This window comes from Lepidochelys kempii, chromosome 4 (genome assembly GCF_965140265.1).
Source record: "Lepidochelys kempii isolate rLepKem1 chromosome 4, rLepKem1.hap2, whole genome shotgun sequence".
Classification (NCBI taxonomy): Eukaryota; Metazoa; Chordata; order Testudines; family Cheloniidae; genus Lepidochelys; species Lepidochelys kempii.
In genome coordinates this window covers 87,889,849-87,909,679 of record NC_133259.1, presented here as the reverse complement: position 1 = coordinate 87,909,679, position 19,831 = coordinate 87,889,849, and the positions used below count along the sequence as shown (strand labels likewise).

General features: G+C 48.2%; 1 protein-coding gene across 13 annotated transcripts in view; it reads right to left on the bottom strand.

The window, feature by feature from the left end:
* Window positions 1-19,831, bottom strand: part of AASDH (aminoadipate-semialdehyde dehydrogenase) — an 85,024-nt gene that overhangs the window by 38,484 nt on the left and 26,709 nt on the right. For 8 of the 13 annotated variants that reach the window (XR_012158665.1, XM_073341968.1, XM_073341972.1 and 5 more), the window contains 5 exons: window positions 18,932-19,121; window positions 18,178-18,296; window positions 9,816-10,659; window positions 6,757-6,920; window positions 5,959-6,084 (listed from right to left, as the gene is read on the bottom strand). Coding sequence is in view for 10 of the 13 variants with exons in the window: in XM_073341968.1 (XP_073198069.1) it covers window positions 5,959-6,084; window positions 6,757-6,920; window positions 9,816-10,659; window positions 18,178-18,296; window positions 18,932-19,121 (1,443 nt within the window). In the remaining 3 variants the exon portion in view is untranslated. The remainder of the gene's footprint in view (window positions 1-5,958; window positions 6,085-6,756; window positions 6,921-9,815; window positions 10,660-18,177; window positions 18,297-18,931; window positions 19,122-19,831) is intronic. The other 5 variants (XR_012158666.1, XR_012158667.1, XM_073341977.1 and 2 more) reach the window with 2 other exon arrangements.

Here is a 19,831-nt window from a genome sequence, read left to right as displayed (position 1 = left end):
ACAGGTATCGTTGCGGAGAGTGGACCAGATGATATGTCTGGGGCGAGAAAGCAGAAGGAGACTCCGCTGGTTGGAAGGCATGAGATGCGCTGTCCTGAGGTTGGGGGTTCCACGACCACCACCCCCAAGAGGAGAAGGCGGGTGGTGGTGGTCGGGGACTCTCTCCTCCGGGGGACTGAGTCATCTATCTGCCGCCCTGACCGGGAAAACCGAGAAGTCTGCTGCTTGCCAGGGGCTAAGATTCGTGATGTGACGGAGAGACTGCCGAGACTCATCAAGCCCTCGGATCGCTACCCCTTCCTGCTTCTCCACGTGGGCACCAATGATACTGCCAAGAATGACCTTGAGCGGATCACTGCGGACTATGTGGCTCTAGGAAGAAGAATAAAGGAGTTGGAGGCGCAAGTGGTGTTCTCGTCCATCCTCCCCGTGGAAGGAAAAGGCCTAGGTAGGGAGCGTCGAATCGTGGAAGTCAACGAATGGCTATGCAGATGGTGTCGGAGAGAAGGCTTTGGTTTCTTTGACCATGGGATGGTGTTCCATGAAGGAGGAGTGCTGGGTAGAGACGGGCTCCATCTTACGAAGAGAGGGAAGAGCATCTTTGCCAGCAGGCTGGCTAACCTAGTGAGGAGGGCTTTAAACTAGGTTCACCGGGGGAAGGAGACCAAAGCCCTGAGGTAAGTGGGAAAGCGGGATACCGGGAGGAAGCACAGGCAGGAATGTCTGTGAGGGGAGGGCTCCTGCCTCATACTGGCAATGAGGGGCGATCAACAGGTTATCTCAAGTGCTTATATACAAATGCACAAAGCCTTGGAAACAAGCAGGGAGAACTGGAGGTCCTGGTGATGTCAAGGAACTATGACGTGATCGGAATAACAGAGACTTGGTGGGATAACTCATATGACTGGAGTACTGTCATGGATGGTTATAAACTGTTCAGGAAGGACAGGCAGGGCAGAAAAGGTGGGGGAGTAGCACTGTATGTAAGGGAGCAGTATGACTGCTCAGAGCTCCGGTACGAAACTGCAGAAAAACCTGAGTGTCTCTGGATTAAGTTTAGAAGTGTGTGCAACAAGAGTGATGTAGTGGTGGGAGTCTGCTATAGACCACCGGACCAGGGGGATGAGGTGGATGAGGCTTTCTTCCGGCAGCTCACGGAAGCTACTAGATCGCATGCCCTGATTCTCATGGGTGACTTTAATTTTCCTGATATCTGCTGGGAGAGCAATACAGCGGTGCATAGACAATCCAGGAAGTTTTTGGAAAGCGTAGGGGACAATTTCCTGGCGCAAGTGCTAGAGGAGCCAACTAGGGGGGGTGCTTTTCTTGACCTGCTGCTCACAAACCGGGTAGAATTAGTGGGGGAAGCAAAAGTGGATGGGAATCTGGGAGGCAGTGACCATGAGTTGGTTGAGTTCAGGATCCTGACGCAGGGAACAAAGGTAAGCAGCAGGATACGGACCCTGGACTTCAGGAAAGCAGACTTCGACTCCCTCAGGGAACGGATGGCCAGGATCCCCTGGGGGACTAACTTGAAGGGGAAAGGAGTCCAGGAGAGCTGGCTGTATTTCAAGGAATCCCTGTTGAGGTTACAGGGACAAACCATCCCGATGAGTCGAAAGAATAGTAAATATGGCAGGCGACCAGCTTGGCTTAATGGTGAAATCCTAGCGGATCTTAAACATAAAAAAGAAGCTTACAAGAAGTGGAAGGTTGGACATATGACCAGGGAAGAGTATAAAAATATTGCTCGGGCATGTAGGAATGTTATCAGGAGGGCCAAATCGCACCTGGAGCTGCAGCTAGCGAGAGATGTCAAGAGTAACAAGAAGGATTTCTTCAGGTATGTTGGCAACAAGAAGAAAGCCAAGGAAAGTGTGGGCCCCTCACTGAATGAGGGAGGCAAACTAGTGACAGAGGATGTGGAAAAAGCTAATGTACTCAATGCTTTTTTTGCCTCTGTTTTCACGAACAAGGTCAGCTCTCAGACTGCTGCGCTGGGCATCACAAAATGCGGAAGAGATGGCCAGCCCTCTGTGGAGAAAGAGGTGGTTAGGGACTATTTAGAAAAGCTGGACGTGCACAAGTCCATGGGGCCGGACGAGTTGCATCCGAGAGTGCTGAAGGAATTGGCGGCTGTGATTGCAGAGCCACTGGCCATTATCTTTGAAAACTCATGGCGAACCGGGGAAGTCCCGGATGACTGGAAAAAGGCTAATGTAGTGCCAATCTTTAAAAAAGGGAAGAAGGAAGATCCTGGGAACTACAGGCCAGTCAGCCTCACCTCAGTCCCTGGAAAAATCATGGAGCAGGTCCTCAAAGAATCAATCCTGAAGCACTTGCATGAGAGGAAAGTGATCAGGAACAGCCAGCATGGATTCACCAAGGGAAGGTCATGCCTGACTAATCTAATCGCCTTTTATGATGAGATTACTGGTTCTGTGGATGAAGGGAAAGCAGTGGATGTATTGTTTCTTGACTTTAGCAAAGCTTTTGACACGGTCTCCCATAGTATTCTTGTCAGCAAGTTAAGGAAGTATGGGCTGGATGAATGCACTATAAGGTGGGTAGAAAGCTGGCTAAATTGTCGGGCTCAACGGGTAGTGATCAATGGCTCCATGTCTAGTTGGCAGCCGGTATCAAGTGGAGTGCCCCAAGGGTCGGTCCTGGGGCCGGTTTTATTCAATATCTTCATAAATGATCTGGAGGATGGTGTGGATTGCACTCTCAGCAAATTTGCGGATGATACTAAACTGGGAGGAGTGGTAGATACGCTGGAGGGGAGGGATAGGATACAGAAGGACCTAGACCAATTGGAAGATTGGGCCAAAAGGAATCTGATGAGGTTCAATAAGGATAAGTGCAGGGTCCTGCACTTAGGACGGAAGAACCCAATGCACAGCTACAGACTAGGGACCGAATGGCTAGGCAGCAGTTCTGCAGAAAAGGACCTAGGGGTGACAGTGGACGAGAAGCTGGATATGAGTCAGCAGTGTGCCCTTGTTGCCAAGAAGGCCAATGGCATTTTGGGATGTATAAGTAGGGGCATAGCGAGCAGATCGAGGGACGTGATCGTTCCCCTCTATTCGACATTGGTGAGGCCTCATCTGGAGTACTGTGTCCAGTTTTGGGCCCCACACTTCAAGAAGGATGTGGATAAATTGGAGAGAGTCCAGCGAAGGGCAACAAAAATGATTAGGGGACTGGAACACATGAGTTATGAGGAGAGGCTGAGGGAGCTGGGATTGTTTAGCCTGCAGAAGAGAAGAATGAGGGGGGATTTGATAGCTGCTTTCAACTACCTGAAAGGGGGTTCCAAAGAGGATGGCTCTAGACTGTTCTCAATGGTAGCAGATGACAGAACGAGGAGTAATGGTCTCAAGTTGCAGTGGGGGAGGTTTAGATTGGATATTAGGAAAAACTTTTTCACTAAGAGGGTGGTGAAACACTGGAATGCGTTACCTAGGGAGGTGGTAGAATCTCCTTCCTTAGAGGTTTTTAAGGTCAGGCTTGACAAAGCCCTGGCTGGGATGATTTAACTGGGAATTGGTCCTGCTTTGAGCAGGGGGTTGGACTAGATGACCTTCTGGGGTCCCTTCCAACCCTGATATTCTATGATTCTATGATTTCCTTTCCAAATTTTGCCTTTCACTCAGCATGTGGCCCTGGGCCAGGTTCACAAAGATTCACAGTATCTCTGGGCCAGATTCACAAAGACACACTTAGGCACCTTACTGCTCTTTAGATGTCCAAGGCCAACATTTAGGAAGCAATTCACAAAATGGCTGTTCAGCTGCCACCTATTCCTTTATGCACCCAAGTTTCTGCCAGCACCAATGCACAAAATACCTAAATCCTGATGCTGCCCCCCAGCTAACAAGCTCCTTGGATCATTAAGCACTGGTGAGACTCTCAAACTAGGCATTCCTAAGAGCATGCTTAACTTGCACAAAGACAACCAGTATCTAGCAAATCAGGAATTTTTTTTTTTTTAGGCGGGGTGCAGGGGGAGTAGAGTGAGAGACCCATTAAAAATCCTGCTCTATTTGCCTGATTCTGAGCAGTGACTTGAACACGACTCTCCAAACATGCCAAGTAAGTATCCTAACCACCTGGTTATAGAGTCTCTCTCTTGCTTCTCTCTTCCTCTCTATCCCAATGAATATTTAATTATTTATACAAAGTGGAACAGCTTCAGCATGAGAAATTGAGACCCAGCCCAGATTACCCAATAGCCCATTGGTTAGGGCACTCAGCTGGGATGTGAGTTCAAGTCCCTGCTCCAAATCAGGAAAAGCAGGGATCTGAAACTCTCTCTCATATCGTAGGCAAGTACCCACTCTGCCATGGAGAGGGTATCTGTGTGTATGTCTTTCCCTCTCTCGTTTTTCACATGAAAGAGCTGACTTGGTTTAGGCAGCCAATTCCAGGAGAAGGTTCATGGCCGAGAATCCTGAGAAGAGACAGACACCTCCCTCTGGCCCAGAGTTAGGCTATGCCCGTGCTGCTACAAGGCGCACAGTGTAGCCGCTATTTGTCGGCAGGAGAGAGCTTTCCTGCCAACAAAAAACTCCCACCCACAATGAATAGCATTAGCGTTGTCAGCAGGACAGCGCTCCTGCCAACAAAGTGCTGTTCACACCAGCGCTTGTTATTGACAAAACTTTTTTGGTCTTTTGGTGGGTGGGTGTGGGTTTTTTTTTTTTTGTTTTTTTAATACCTGTGAACGACAAAAGTTTTACCAATGTAGACAAAGCCTTAAACACCGAAATACCTTTGAAAGGCAGTGCTCAGGCCACACCCCTCTCCTCAGCATCTCCTACTGGCTAAGTTAGGCAGACCCCGCTAGCCTCCATGAATCCCTTTCTTAGGCACCTGACTCTCCTCACACATTGTACAGGAAAACTGGACAACTACCTTAAGGCCAAGAATCCCACTGGGAGGTAGAGGATCTCTGAGTCAGGAGGTTCACAGAGTCCTTTTGTGAATCTAAGGGCTTGGCTACACTTGCGAGTTAGAGTGCATTAAAGCAGCCCTGGGCACACTAGCTCACTACCTGTCCACACTGACAAGGCACGTAGAGCGCTCTGACTCCACAGCAAGAGTGTTTCTGGTACTCCACCTCAGCGAGAAGATTAACGCTTGTTACCTCTTAGCTGGGGGTCAGTGTGAATGAGGTGTTGCATTACTGAGCTCTGATCAGCCTCTGGAAACGTCCCATAATCCCCTTAAGTCAAGTGGCCACTCTTGTCATTGTTTTGAACTTGCTGTAGGAATGCGGATATGCCCTCTGAAAGCTCCATTTCTGACAGGTGGCATGCTTATCTGCTCCGAGACAAAGCAACCATTACTGTGGAATGCTGTGTGTGTGAGAGAGAGAGGCAGACGGGGGGGAGGGGGAGGGGAGGTCTGCTGCTATCTGAACTTACAAGACCGCATGCTGACATGCTCTCAGCCCCCCCCAAAACCCACTCTCTCTCCCCCCACATACACACAACACACTCCCTGTCACACTCTATTTCCTCCCCCCCCATTTGAAAAGCACATTGCAGCCACTTACATGCTGGGATAGCTACCAAAATGCACTGCTCTCTGTGGCCATTGCAAGAGCTGCTAATGTGGCCACGCCAGTGAGCTTGTAGCTGTCGGTGTGGACAGATTGCAGCGCTTTCCCTCCTGCACTCTATGAAGGCTGGTTTAACTCAAAGTGCTCTACATCTGCAAGTGTAGCCATGCCCTAAGTCTTCATCTCTCTGCGCCTCAGATTCCCCATCTGCAAAAATCAAAATAATACTGCTCTCTTTTGAAACGCAGTGAGATCCTGGGATGAAAAAGATTGTTATTAGAAAGTATGACCTTACAGTCCTTACTGATGCAAAACTTCTACTGACTTCAGAGCAGGTTTTGGCTGAATAAGGATTCAAGATCTGGCCCAGAGATAGCAAGGAAGGTACATACTGGATTTACAGCCAATAAAAGTCCGCCTAGCGTAGCAACATACAGGTGATCTGGCAAGATGCTTAGATATGGAGACGAAAACACAGCTCCACCTTCACAATGCAGCTTCCAGACACGCTCCTCCTTCTGTCAATCCAAGAAAAAAGTACATAAAAAGCTATACAATCTGATAACTGAGAGTTAAAGTTCATTATGCTATTTGCAAGGACTCAAATGTCAAAGTTTTATCAACAGCAAGTTTAGTATTTTCCAAGTAGTTATTAACTGAAGATTATAATTTGCCAGCAATCAAAGAGACCCATACAGCTCAAGGCAGTTTCTTCTTTCATAGAGCTAAATATTGGAAACTCAGTTAAGAAATACGTAACACTCACCCACATCACTTTCCTTCTCTCAACACATTCTGGAGAAAGGGAAGAGATTCAGTCTCATCCACACCAAATTGTGGGGTTATTACAAGTTGCCAGCACTGGGAGCACACATTTTAGATTTGCCCTAACCACCCAGTTCCGTACTAGTGATAGAGGGTAATTTGCCATATAGTTCTCAACTGGCATTGGCAGTGCTGGGAGTGTAATGTAGGGAGGCCACAGACTGCCAACAGCACTTTTAATCACTGTCATTTAACTCTACTCCAAGCAGTCCTAATTAACTCAAGGCTAAAATGAAAGCAGTTGGCAGTCTGTCTACATTAGGGCTCCCAAGATTGCCAACACTGATGGAGCTTATAGATATGGTTCAAGAGGGTCAGATGTTTTACTTTTGATATACATAAAGTTAGTCAGGGTGACTTCTTACATAAATATCCAGAGCATATATGTGTTGGTCATGCGATCCAATGTAGACTAGTCCAGTGGAAGGATGCACAACTGCAGAGCTTTTCACAGCATCTTCAGTGGTAAAGATACAGTGTATTTCCCCATTCTGGCTTCTGAGTACATACACTAAGCCGTTATAGCAGCCTGCATAAAATAAAGTGCAATAGGGAAAAAACAGGTAATGATATTTGGATTAGCATTTTCACTGCATCATTGCTGATCAAAAGATAGCTCATGAGTCAACCCATCACCTCCAAACATATTTCCCAGCACTTTTTGCATTCAAGCTTCTTGCTGAAAATAAAGCCTCACAAGTGCATTTGACATTAAGCACTCAGTGCTCTTCTTCTGAGTCATTTTAAAGCTATGCCTATTTTTACTGTGCTATTACTGTGAAGTTTGTTGGAGGATAGGGTGAGCTACTGAATATGGACAAGGGAAGTGCAAAGTTTGTGCATATTAATGAAATTACTTTTATTCTCATTTATGTTTCTGGCAATAAACACAAAGCTTGCCTCTCTCACCAACAGAATTGAGTCCAATAAAAGGTATTATCTCACCTACCTTGTCTCTCTAATATCCTGGGAACAACATGGCAACAACTGTACATCTGGCAATAAAGACCCTCCATTTTGTTTAATAAAATGCAGGCTCTGCTTCAAGACACGTTAGGGCATAACACAATATCAGCACAATTTTGTTACCTGCAGGCTCAACAGCAATCAAAATATCAGCCAAAACTTTGGTCACCACTACCTTATGTCAAGCCAAAAGGCAAGAGATCCAAGCTTTGTATTATTTAACCTGTTAGACCACAGGTGGTCAAACTATGGCCTGGGGGCCACATCCAGCCCTTCAGACATTTTAATCCAGCCTTCGAGCTCCCACCAGGGAGCGGTGTCGGGGGCTTGCCCTGCTCCAACCTGTTATGGCTCCACACAGCTCCTGGAAGCAGCAGCATATCCCCACTCTGGCTCCTATGCATCGGGGCAGCCAGAGGGCTCCGCATGCGGCTCCCAACCCAAGCACTGCCCCCACAGCTCCCATTGGCCGGGAACCGCGGTCAATGGGAGCTGCAGGGGTGGTGCCTGTGGATGGGGCCACGCGCAGAGCCGGAGCGGGGACATGTTGCTGCTTCCGGGAGCTCCTTGAGCTAAATGCCAACCGGAGTCTGCACCCGAGCGCCCCTTCCCCATGCTCCAAACCACCTGCCCTAGCCCTGATCCCCCTCTGAACCCCTTGGCCCCAACCCGGAGCACCCTCCTGCATCCCCAACCCCACCCCAGAGCCAGCACCCGCAGCCGGAGCCCTCAGCCCCCCCCCACACACACCCCAATCCCGTGAGCATTCATGGCCCACAATACAATTTCCATATCCAGATGTGGCCCTCGGGCCAAAAAGTTTACCCACCCCTGTGTTAGACATTTTATATTTTATATATATATCTCAATGTGCATGCACCACATAGAAAAATAATATTAGTAAGTATTTAATTACTCTCTTTTCATCTAAGCAGATGACAAAAACCCTCCTGATTTTTCATGGGGAAGTCAGTTACAGGTGACATATTAATCCTGTATGAGGCAATTATGGCCACTTTGACTTGCCAACAACAAACTGCTTTAAAATTCAGACAGCATACACCGATGGGGTGGAAAGTGAATTCACCAATATCTTGTATAAGTGACCTTTGCTCAAAGTACCCACAAAACGCTTAAAAAAAAAAAGATTATTTTGCATCAGATTTAACTATCTGAGGTATCATATGCTAAGTTCTACTGTAACACCGAGTCTTCGGCAGGCAGGATTGAACCTGGGACCTGGAGCTTAGTACATGAGCCTCTACTGTAGGAGCTAAAAGCCATATGGCTGTAGAGCAGACTCAATCTCTCTCTCTAAGTGGTCTCAGTGCCACTAGATAGGACAGAGCACCGCACTCAGGAGGTGTGTGGTTACATTACCTCTTAATTTTTAAAGCTTACTTTCAAGGCAATTTTAAAACTTATCCCACGCTTTTCTAAGCAGTTCAATGATCATGTTCTAACTAAATTCTTCAAATGGAACTTGTACCTGTTGATTATCATTGTACTAGTACAATACAGTTAAGAAAAGGAGAATCCATTGGTGCATAATAATCCTACTTGATTGCAATACTTTAAATAAGTTGTCCTTCCATTATTTTTTATGCCTCCTGAACACCTACTCAGGGGACCTTAAAAAGTCCATACTGTCTAGATATTCCCTTCCCATAGTTCAACGTATTAAGTGCTGCACAGAGTCATTCAAAATAGAACTCAAACCTACAGAATCTTCACCCCAGTTTCAATATGGGCCCAGCCCGTCCTCCCTGAGTATCTGTCTTCCTTTCAGAGTTCAAACACAAACAGGCTCCTCTACGCAGTCCCCAGCTGAGCCCAGATCCTCCCACCTGCAGATCTGTCTCTCTAGGTCTCCAAAGTCTTCCTCTAACAGAGGAGCCTCACAGTTCCCCTCCTTGGAGCTGTGCTTATTCCTGTCAGCTGTGACCTTGGATCAGCTTCCCTCAAATGGTTGCTCCTTTTCTCAATCTTATTCCTTTCTAGATTGGAAGAGATCAGCAGACAGACCTCTTTCCCCTCTGCTGATTCAGGGCCCTGCAGGAGCTTTCTTTCTACCTGAGGAATCTGCAAACACTCACTTTCTCTCTCTAGGCCTCTTGCTTATCTGCCTTAGGGCTGATTCAGCCACCTGACCCACTTGTTACATGACTTCACTCACTATCACACATCTTCCTCACCTGGGGAGATGAGCCACACTTGTCACAAGTGGACTGGAACCCATCTCCCTTTAAAGGGCCCAGCCACCCTCAATAGTGGCATTGAAACTGCTTTCCCCTTTTGTTCCCATTTACTGCAGTTTAATTTTAGACAGACACAGAACACGGGTTAGTGGAAGCAGAGATGCCAGCTACATATTGCTTGACATTGAACAAGCTGCTGTGTAATTTGGTTACAATTTTGGGGGTGGGGGGGTGGAAGGAAAATCATTTAAAATACATACCAACAATAATGAAGTTTCCACACTTAGACACACATGCAGACGATTCAATACGATCTCCAAGGATTCTCTCCCACTTGATTTTTCCTGAGCATAAATCAATTGCCTGCATTGTGTGAGAATGGGACCCAACATATACAGTTGCAGATAAATCATCCGTGGCTGGTATTATAACTAATGGGGAGGCATCAACACATTTGCCCATATTTGACTTCCATCTTACATGTAATATCAGCTTCTCAGGCATTTTTGAGAAAGTCTCTTCTGAAGGAGCTTGTTCTACAGAATGAGTACCTGTTTCATTTGCCTTCCTTGCAATTTCTGGACTGCTTCTGCTCTTTCCAGATTTATTCTCTGTCACTTCATATTCCATTGTATTAGAAGTTACAGCAGATGAATAAGATGCTTGTTGTCTTAACATTTTTCCTGCCTGTCCTGCATTATATGGGTTCATAAGAGACTCAGGGGAAGTCATCGACAACATCCGATTTCCTCGGTTTAGTGCAATAAATGCAACCGATCCTGCAGCAGCATTAAAGTACCTTCTAGATTTTTGTTGTGTGTGTTCTCCATGGAATTCCCCTCCACTGCTCTCAGTCAGTGTTCTTTTCACAGTGTTACGATCCATTATTTGGTCCTCACTTGGGAATACAGCTTTAAGAACATGTTGGTAAACCTGAGCAATGGAGCTGCTGAGAATAACTTCCAGGAGCCCAGGGATGGCTTTGCCTGTCAAATTCTCAATCTCATCATGAAACCGTAGTGACTTCAAGGAGTCTCCACCACTGTACAGAAACAGTGAATCTTTGGAAATGCTGGGTGAATCATCTGGAAGATTCAGGAGAGACTAGAGAAGAAGCAGAGAACAGAGCTTGTGAGGTGAACAATGTCCCAGTGCCACAGGGAAAAGATGGTTACTCACCTTTGTGACGGTTGTTCTTCGAGATGTGTTGCTCATATATATCCATTCCAATTAGGTGTGCGCACGCCACGTGAACGGCCGTTGGAGAATTTTTACCCCAGCAACACCCGGTGGGTTGGCTGTGGAGCCTCCTGGAGTGACGCCTTCATGGTGCTGTATATATACACCCCAGCCAACCCAGAGCCCCCTCAGTTCCTTCTTGCTGGCTACTCCGACAGGGGAGAAGGAGGGCGGGTTTGGAATGGATATGAGCAACACATCTTGAAGAACAACAGTTACAAAGGTGAGTAACCATCTTTTCTTCTTCAAGTGCTTGCTCATATTGATTCCAATTAGGTGACCCCCAAGCCTTACCTAGGCAGTGGGGTCAGACTGAAGTACCGTGGATTGAAGGACCGCTCTACCAAACACCGCATCGTCCCTGGCTTGTTGGGCGATGGCATAGTGAGAGGCAAAAGTATGTACTGAAGACCAAGTAGCAGCTCTGCAGATCTCCTGGATTGGCACCTGGGCCAGGAAAGCCGCTGATGAGGCCTGGGCCCTTGTAGAGTGAACGGTGAGGGGCGGGGTTGGAACACCGCCCAGATCATAGCAAGCACAGATACAGGAAGTGATCCAAGAGGAGATCCACTTGGATGAGACCGGGAGGCCCTTCATCCATTCCGCCACTGCGACGAAGAGCTGGGTCGTTTTCTTGAACGGCTTTGTATGCTCAACGTAGAAGGCCAGGACCCTACGAACATCTAGGGAGTGTAGCCGTTGTTTCTGACGACTAGCATGTGGTTTTGGGTAAAAAACCGGGAGGAAAATGTTCTGGCTGATATGAAAGGTTGATTCCACCTTGGGAAGAAAGGCCGGGTGAGGTTGTAGCTGCACCTTGTCCTTATGGAAGGTCGTGTATGGTGGTTCCGAGGTAAGAGCTGCGAGCTCGGATACACACTGTGCAAACCCATTTTCCAACAGAGGTATAGGAGGGAACAGGTGGCCAACAGCTCAAACGGGGCCCCCATAAGCCTGAAGAGGACCAGGTTCAGGTCCCAGATGGGGACTGGCTGTCGTACCTGTGGGTAGAGATGGTCCAGGCCCTTAAGGAACTTACTGACCATGGGGTTGGAGAAGACAGATCAGCCATTCGCTCCTGGGTGGAAAGCCGAAATGGCAGCCAGGTGAACCCTGATGGATGATACTGTCAGGCCCTGCTGTTTCAGGCTCAGGAGATAGTCCAAAATGAGAGGCACGGACGCCCTGGGGGGGTGTGTGTGTGTGCTGCGGTGAGTGCATAAGCATGAGAGTCACCCCGAGTGGAAAGTTTCCTGCTACCCAAAAAAACCTGCTGTACCAAATGAGAACAGAGTAGCTCAGAATGGCTCAGCCATGCAGCATCCACGCCGTGAGGTGGAGGGATCGTAGGTCAGGGTGACAGAGGCGGCCGTGATCCTGAGTGATCAGGTCCGGGAAAAAAAAGGCAGCAAAACTGGGGCGTCCACCAAGATCTCCAACAGCGTGGTATACCAATGCTGTCTGGGCCACGCCGGGATGACCAGAATCAGTCATGATCTGTCCCTGCGCACCTTAAGCAGGACCTTGTGTACAAGAGGAAATGGAGGGAAGGCATAAAACAAACTGCTCTTCTATGGGAGTAGGAAGGCATCTGTGGAAGAGCCCGGGGAGCGACCCTAGAGGGAGCAAAACACCAAGCATTTCCAGTTGCTGTGTGAGGCAAACAGGTTGACCTGGGGAAACCCCCACTTTAGAAAGATGGAGTGAATGACAACAGGACAGAGTGACCATTCATGGGATTGGAAGGACCTGCTGAGGTGATCCGCCAACATGTTCTGGACCCCTGGGAGAAACGATGGCACCAGGTGAATGGAGTAGGCTATGCAGAATTCCCACAGTCGAATGGTCTCTTGACAGAGGAGGGAGGAACGAGCCCCTGCTTGCTTGTTGATGTAAAACAAGGCCATGGTGGTATCTGTGAGGACCACCATGCAACAACCATACAAACGCTCCCCTAAGGCTTGATACGCAAGAAGCACAGTCATCAGCTCCCATATGTTGATATGGGGAGAGAGAGAGATCGGATGGGGCCCACAGACCTAGTATCTGGATGTCCCCGAGGTGGGTGCCCCATTCCAGGGCTGACGCATCTGTGATGAGGGACAAGGAAAGCTGAGCGGTATGGAAGGGGACTCCTCCGTATACTGCCTTTGGGTCTAGCCACCACTGGAGGGAGGCCAGGGACTCCCTCCGAAATAACCACCAGGTTTAGGCTGTCTCGACCTGGGTGGTAGACCGATTCCATCCAGGCTTGAAGAGGGCGGAGCCATAGTCTGGCATGTCTGGACATGTACGTGCAGGACATGTACGTGCATGTGTCCTAGAAGACTCAATAACCTTCTTGCCCTTGAGGTTGGGAAGCTTTGAAGGCTCCTGATGAGGCCTGAGAAGGCTTGGAAGTGAGCATCCGGAAGGAGGGCTCGAGCCCGCACGGAGTCTAGGAGCGCCCCGATAAATTCTATTCTCTTGGTTGGCTCTAGCGTTGACTTCGCCATGTTGAGCAGAAGGCCTAACTGTTGAAACGTGTCTGTGATGAATCGAAGAAGGTGAACCTGCACTTGCTCTTTGGTGCGCCCTCGGATGAGCCAGTCATTGAGATACAGGTATACCTGTATCTGTCGTCGACGAAGGAAGGCTGCCACTATGGCCATACATTTGGTGAACACTTGAGGGGCCATGGAGAGGCCGAAGGGAAGGACCGTGAACCGATAATGTTCACAGTTGACAACAAAGCGGAGGAAGTGTCTGTGAGCCGGATGAATCGCAAAGTGGAAATATGCGTCCTTCATGTCGAGGGCGGCGTACCAGGATCCAGGGAAGGTATAATGGTGCCCAAGGAGACCATGCGGAACTTCAACTTTACCATGAATTTGTTGAGTCCACACAAGTCCAGGATAGGCCGAAGCCCGCCCTTTCCCTTGGGGATTAGGAAGTAACAGGAGTAGAACCCCCTACCCCTTAGCTCCCTTGCAACCTCCTTGATCACCCCCATAGCGAGGAGTGACTGCACCTCCTGGATAAGCAGTTGCTTGTGATAGGGGTCCCTGAAGAGGGACAGGGCGGAGAACAAAAATTGGAGAGAGTATCCCCTTTCCACCGTGCGAAGAACCCAAAGGTCTGCGGTTATGAGGGACCAGGCACGGTGAAAACGAGATAAATGATTCAAGAATGGGGTAGGATCCGGAGTGAGGTTGGGTACACCGTCCTCAGGCGTCCCTTCCAAAGTTTTGTTTGGGACCCGCTAAGGGCTTGGAAGGACCTTGGGCCTGGCTGGATTGGTGGTTGGAGGGTTTTCTCCTGCCACCGAGCCCCCGTCTCCTATAGAAGTCCTGCCTCGGCCAAGGAGGAGGGTAGGAGCATTGAGGCTGCATTTTAAATATGCCTCATTGCTATCCCTGAAGAGAGGGTCCGAGCGGCAGAGTCCACAGTGACCAATGAGGCCTGCAAAGCGGTTCGCGCGACCGTTTTGGCCTCCTCTACCAGACCCCAAACTCTTCTCTGGACTTCAGAGGAGCCAATTCCTTGAACTTCACCATGGAGTTCCAAGAGTTAAAATTGCATCAGCTCAGGAGAGCCTGCTGGTTTGCAATCCAGAGCCGGAGCACCCCTGAGAAGTAGACTTTGCGCCGAAATAAATCGAGGCTCTTGGCCTCTTGATTTAGGTGCTGGGGCTTGCCGACCATGACATTCCTTCTCATTCACTGAGGCCACCACCAGTGAACAGGGCTGTGGGTGAGTGTAGAGAAGTCATATCCCTTGGAGGGAACGAAATATTTTTGCTCCACCCCCTTAGCAGTTGGGGGAAATGGAGGCAGGTGTTTGCCAGATTGTTCTGGCCGTGGTTTGAATGGTCTGGATAAGTGGTAAGGACACCCTGGAAGGAGCCTCTGAGGACAAAATGTCAACCACAGGGTCCTCCACCTTGACCACCTCCTCTGCTTGCAGGTTCATGTTCCGCGCCACCCTGCGCAAGAGTTCCTGGTGAGTGCGGAGGTCTATGGGGCGGGGGTAACGGAGGGACAGACACACCAATATAGTAGTCCCCGCCGCAGCCTCATCGGGCGAAGATGTGGAGGATGCCACAGGAGGGAGAGGATCATCTGGGGCCTCTAGCTGAGCTGTGCCCCACTGCTCCAGTCCCGAGACCTCAGTGTTCGGGCCGGAAGCTGGAGCAAGAGGAGCTGGTGCCTGTAAGGACGATGCCACCATCTCCATGCCTCCAGGAGCAGGACAGCTGGCAGAGGTCTCAGGCACTTGCGGCTCGGACAAGGCCGAGCGAGAAGTCCCAGAGGGAGCACCCTGTGCCTAGTGGTACACGCAGGGTGTCCAAAAAGGTCCACTGGGTGGACCCTTGAGCGGGCTCCAGTTCTTGTGTCTGCCACTAATCTGCCCCTGAGCCCAGTCGGCCGTGATCAGAGTGGTGGTGGTCTGAGAAGCGTGACCCTGCCTCAGACCGTGATGAGCGAGAGGTGGAACGCGATGGCCATGGTGGTGCTGAGTGGGTCTGCGCCAAATCACGTTGATGAGATGAAGTTGATCGGTACTGCAAAGCTGGAGATCGGTACTGAGATGGAGAAGAACGGTGCCGCGACGCTGGGGAGTGGTGTCTGAACCTAGATCGGTTCCAGGACCTGGACCAGTGCCTAGATCTGGACCTGGGTCTCAACGACAATGACTGGTGTCGGGAGCGGCGTCGGGACCGGGATCTACTCCTGGATGGCGACTGGCAGACGTAGCAGTGTCGAGACCGGTGCCGGGAGTCGGAGCGGTGCAAAGGCTCAACTGACAGTGCCAACAGGTGAATAAGAGTCGGCTTGCCCCTGGATGGTGCCATGGGGACAGGTGGCGGTGTCTTGGTCTGTTGAGGAGATGCTGATACCGTCAAGGCAATCAGATCCCTTGTCGCCACAAAGGTATCTGGTGTAGATGGGAACTGGACCTCAACCACGCTGTGAGTCGGGGAGTCCAGTCACACCGGACTCAACGGCTCTGTCCTTGGTTCTGGAGTCAACGGTACCGAGGCCGTCACCTGTGTCCCCGGACACTCTGCTGTGGGATGAGGTTCTGTAGGTGGATCCGGAAAGGGTGGTGCCTGCTGAGGTGAGCCAGCCTTTGCCGGCTTCCAGTGCCACTTCGGCACTGCTCTCGCTCGCCTGGTCAGGACTGAAGATGTTGGTTGCGGTGCCGGGGAACCTCAGTGCCGCGGCTCTCTATCAGAGTCCGACCGCAGTACCATTCCTGTAGCTGAAGCCAAGGTGCTGCATACCGAAGTGCTCGGCATTGGGTCTTGCCGCACCACTGGAGGCTGAGGACTAAGAGCCGCCTCCATAAGGAGCTGTCTCAAACGAAAGTCCCGCTCCTCCTTCGTTCGGAGACGAAAGCTCTTGCAAATCCTGCACTTCTCTGCCTCGTGAGATTCCCCCAGACACTTCAGGAAAGAGTTGTGGGGGTCACCCGTTGGCATGGGCTTGGAGCAGGATCCGCAGGGCTTAACGCCCAGAGCTTTGGGCATGAGCCCAATCAAGTAGGGGGAGGAGGGGAAACCCCCTTCTCTCCCACTAATACAAACTACTATACTATAACTAGAACCACAACTATTAATCTATAACAACAAACTATGAACAAACCGTAGGGTAAACTCTAGGGAGAGTAGCAAAGCCAAGCTCCACAGTTCCAACGACCATCACGGGCGGTAAGAAGGAACTGAGGGGGCGCTGGGTCGGCTGGGGTATACAACTAGCACCATGAAGGCGCCACTCCAGCCGACCCACCGGGTGTTGCTAGGGTAAAAATTCTGCGACGGCCGTGCACACAGCGCACGCACACCAAATTGGAATAGATATGAGCAAGCACTCGAAGAAGAAGTAGGGTCTGAGCCTGTCAGTGTCTCAGACCCCCACTGAAATCAACAGGGACTAAAAGTATTCAGCACCTTGCAGGATTTTATTTGCACTTTTTGGTGCTCTTTGAGAAATGCAGGCTGATCAAGCCATGGGGGAAGTGTCAATTTCAGCAGTGCTAACCAAATTTTAGGCTTGATTCCGATTCTGCAGTTCATTCCACAGCCAAAGAATTAAAACAGTTGCAAAGAACTCTTTAAAAAATGCATATCAGAGCACTTTACTCTAAGATGCATTTTTTAAAAAAAAACTTTAAAGGAGTTTCTGCTGCTCAGATCAAACATTGTTGCCTTTGACAAACAATTTTATTTACAATTCCTGAAGCACTTTTTTAATGTAATTTTATTAGGGAGGCATGAGACTAATTATTATGGCTTTTTTATTGTTAAAATAATGTAACCTACCTGGCTCTGAACAAAAGCCCTAACCCCCTTCCAACAATGTCACAAAGGATTCTGGGTGCAGCACCCCCAGCACAGAAAGAGCAACATACTGTGTACCTCCTGCTGCTGCACCTCTGCTTGTGAAAACTAGGCCCTGTTCTAGAAAGCCCCGTTCTCTAGCACAGCAGATCTAGGCCTAGGATGTGTCCACCAAGATCTCATTCATGTCCAATCTCCCAGGGCTACTAGGGTAGTCATGCAGCACTACCCATTGCAAGTATCTGACAGGGCACAATTTATAGCCACACCTGCTTGCCTTTATCAGAGAGGCCTCACCCACACATAGGGGTTTGTGGAGAGAAGCTCAGGAGCCCACTTCTGAGGCACAATGAGCACTGTTTTCATTTGCAGCTTAAACTAAATACAGAATTCTTCACTTTCTGTCTGGTGATGTAACATTGCCATGTGCTGTGAAACAGCTACTGTGCTCCATATCAGTAATAGCTGAAGTGACTCTTGTAGTCATACATGAAGGGCACGGCCTAAAGGCAATATGTTTGTTATTTTACTGCGATGCTGCTGCTGCTATTATGAACATGTATATCACCACCACAGGATTCAGCATATAACAAAACCAGATTGCTCACAAGATAATTATGACAATAATCTCTCATAAAAAAATTAAAAAGTTAATAAAAAGTAATATATATAAATTGGGGGACGCTGGTAACACAGCAGTTTGTTTGTTAAAAACTCCATGCCCCAATTATTGGCCTCCCTTATGGATATCTTGCTTGGCATGGGAAGAAGTATTTAGAAACGGCTGACAGATTATGTGGTGGCATTCACCCTACATACACTAACATCTTAGCCCATTACAGTTTGCAACTTCAGCTTATGGGAAAAAATAAATGGCTCCCTCCTGGCTGTTACAGAGAAACTGTATTTAAGTATTAAATGAACGGATGGAGCTACAGTACATAATGTATGTGCAGCAAAAATATTCTGGTTGCATTAGTCACACTTATTAAAACTATTTAATTCCTGACATATGCATAATGATCCACTGGCAATGATAAAAAGGCAGCTTAAAATACTACCTTCCATAAATACTGCAATCTTTCCCACAATTCCTCTGCTCCACTCAGCTTACTGTCATGCCTTCTGAAATTTAGATGGTTACTGTAAATCTTGCTCAGCTCAGAAACATCGATTTTGCCTTCAAACAAAATAAAAAGCACAAGATTTTTTCATTGCATTTTAGACTTTGTATTTTCAAATTCTTGTTATGGCCTACATGTTCATCTGGGTCTCAGTCTAGACCTTCTTTATTTGTGAGCAAAATTGCATCCTTTTTTTTACATCAGCAATCAACTGCACCCACAGAAAAGGGAGCAGGTTTTTGAAAATTTATCATATGACACACACCCACATATCATGCCTTATCCTGTGCCAACTGAAAGCAGTTGCCATAGACTTCAACGGAAGAAGAGGAGGTCAAGCAAATACATGTGTGTGTATTTTCAATATTAAAATGCTTTTAATTATTATTATTCAATTACAGAGAGTTTAAGGGTATCAAATAAATGCTATAGAGGAATGCAATGGAGAACAAATGAGAGCCAGGTAGATTTGCTACAGAACAGAGCTATAGCTTACGGTGATGGCTTAATACCATGGGTCACATCAGAGCACAACGCTATAAAATAAATGGTGCATGAACCAGCTACTACTGTTTTGGGGTAAAGTTTCAGTAAAGAAGAAAAGACAACAAATTTAGCTTCTAAACCAAACAGAAAAGGCACACAGAAGCATCTGCACTGAAGAGCACTTGTTAAACATTACTTCATTTACCATGCAATGTGAAAGGCAAAGTTTCTATCAGCACAAGTTCATCAGGGATTGCATAGGTTGGGAGATGTTTCTGGAGTTCCTTAAGAGTGTCTCTTGCTAAGTTGTCTTTAGGTACAACAAACAAGATTAACTTTTCCTGTTGATACCATGTCACTGCACAGGCTTCCACATGACAAAGACGTTCAGCAGCCTGCAATACAAGAACATTAGCCTTATTTGTGCTGAAGTGCAGGTAAAAAGCACCACCAATAAATAAGAAATTGTTGTGAAGTTTATATTTTGTCACTGGCAGCTACTGAATTTGTTGCTTCACAAACATCATGAAGTCCCCCTTGCCCATCCCCTTGTTTTTATTTTTGTTTAATTTAAATAAGGATTTAGCTCTCACAGAAAGTGTCAGAATGGCAGCACTGAAGAATGAATGTATTTAATCCCACAATGCAAGCACAGCACAGGCAGCAGCAGTACGAACTTCTCAATGACCCACACCCCTGTACCTCAGGAATGACCTGGAAGAGGCACATATAGGAGTGGGAACACAATTCACTCTCCATATTCATTCTATGGTTAGCATTTCTGCTGAGACTACCGACAAAGAGGCCAAATGTAATCCCAGTTTTATCATGGGAACACCTCCCCTCTAGGACAGGAGTGACACCACCACTGTACACCAATCAAATCTGAACAACTTTTGTTACCCTACCTGGTTTGGATTTTATCCATCCCTTGTACGGTGACCAGAGAGCAAGTATGAGAAATCGGGACAGGTTGTGTGTGTGTGTGGGGAGGGTATGTGTGTAAATAGGAGCCTATATAAGAAAAAGACCCAAAAATCAGGACTGTCCCTATAAAATCAGGACATCTGGTCACCCTAATCCCTTGAGTCATCCAATCCGCTTA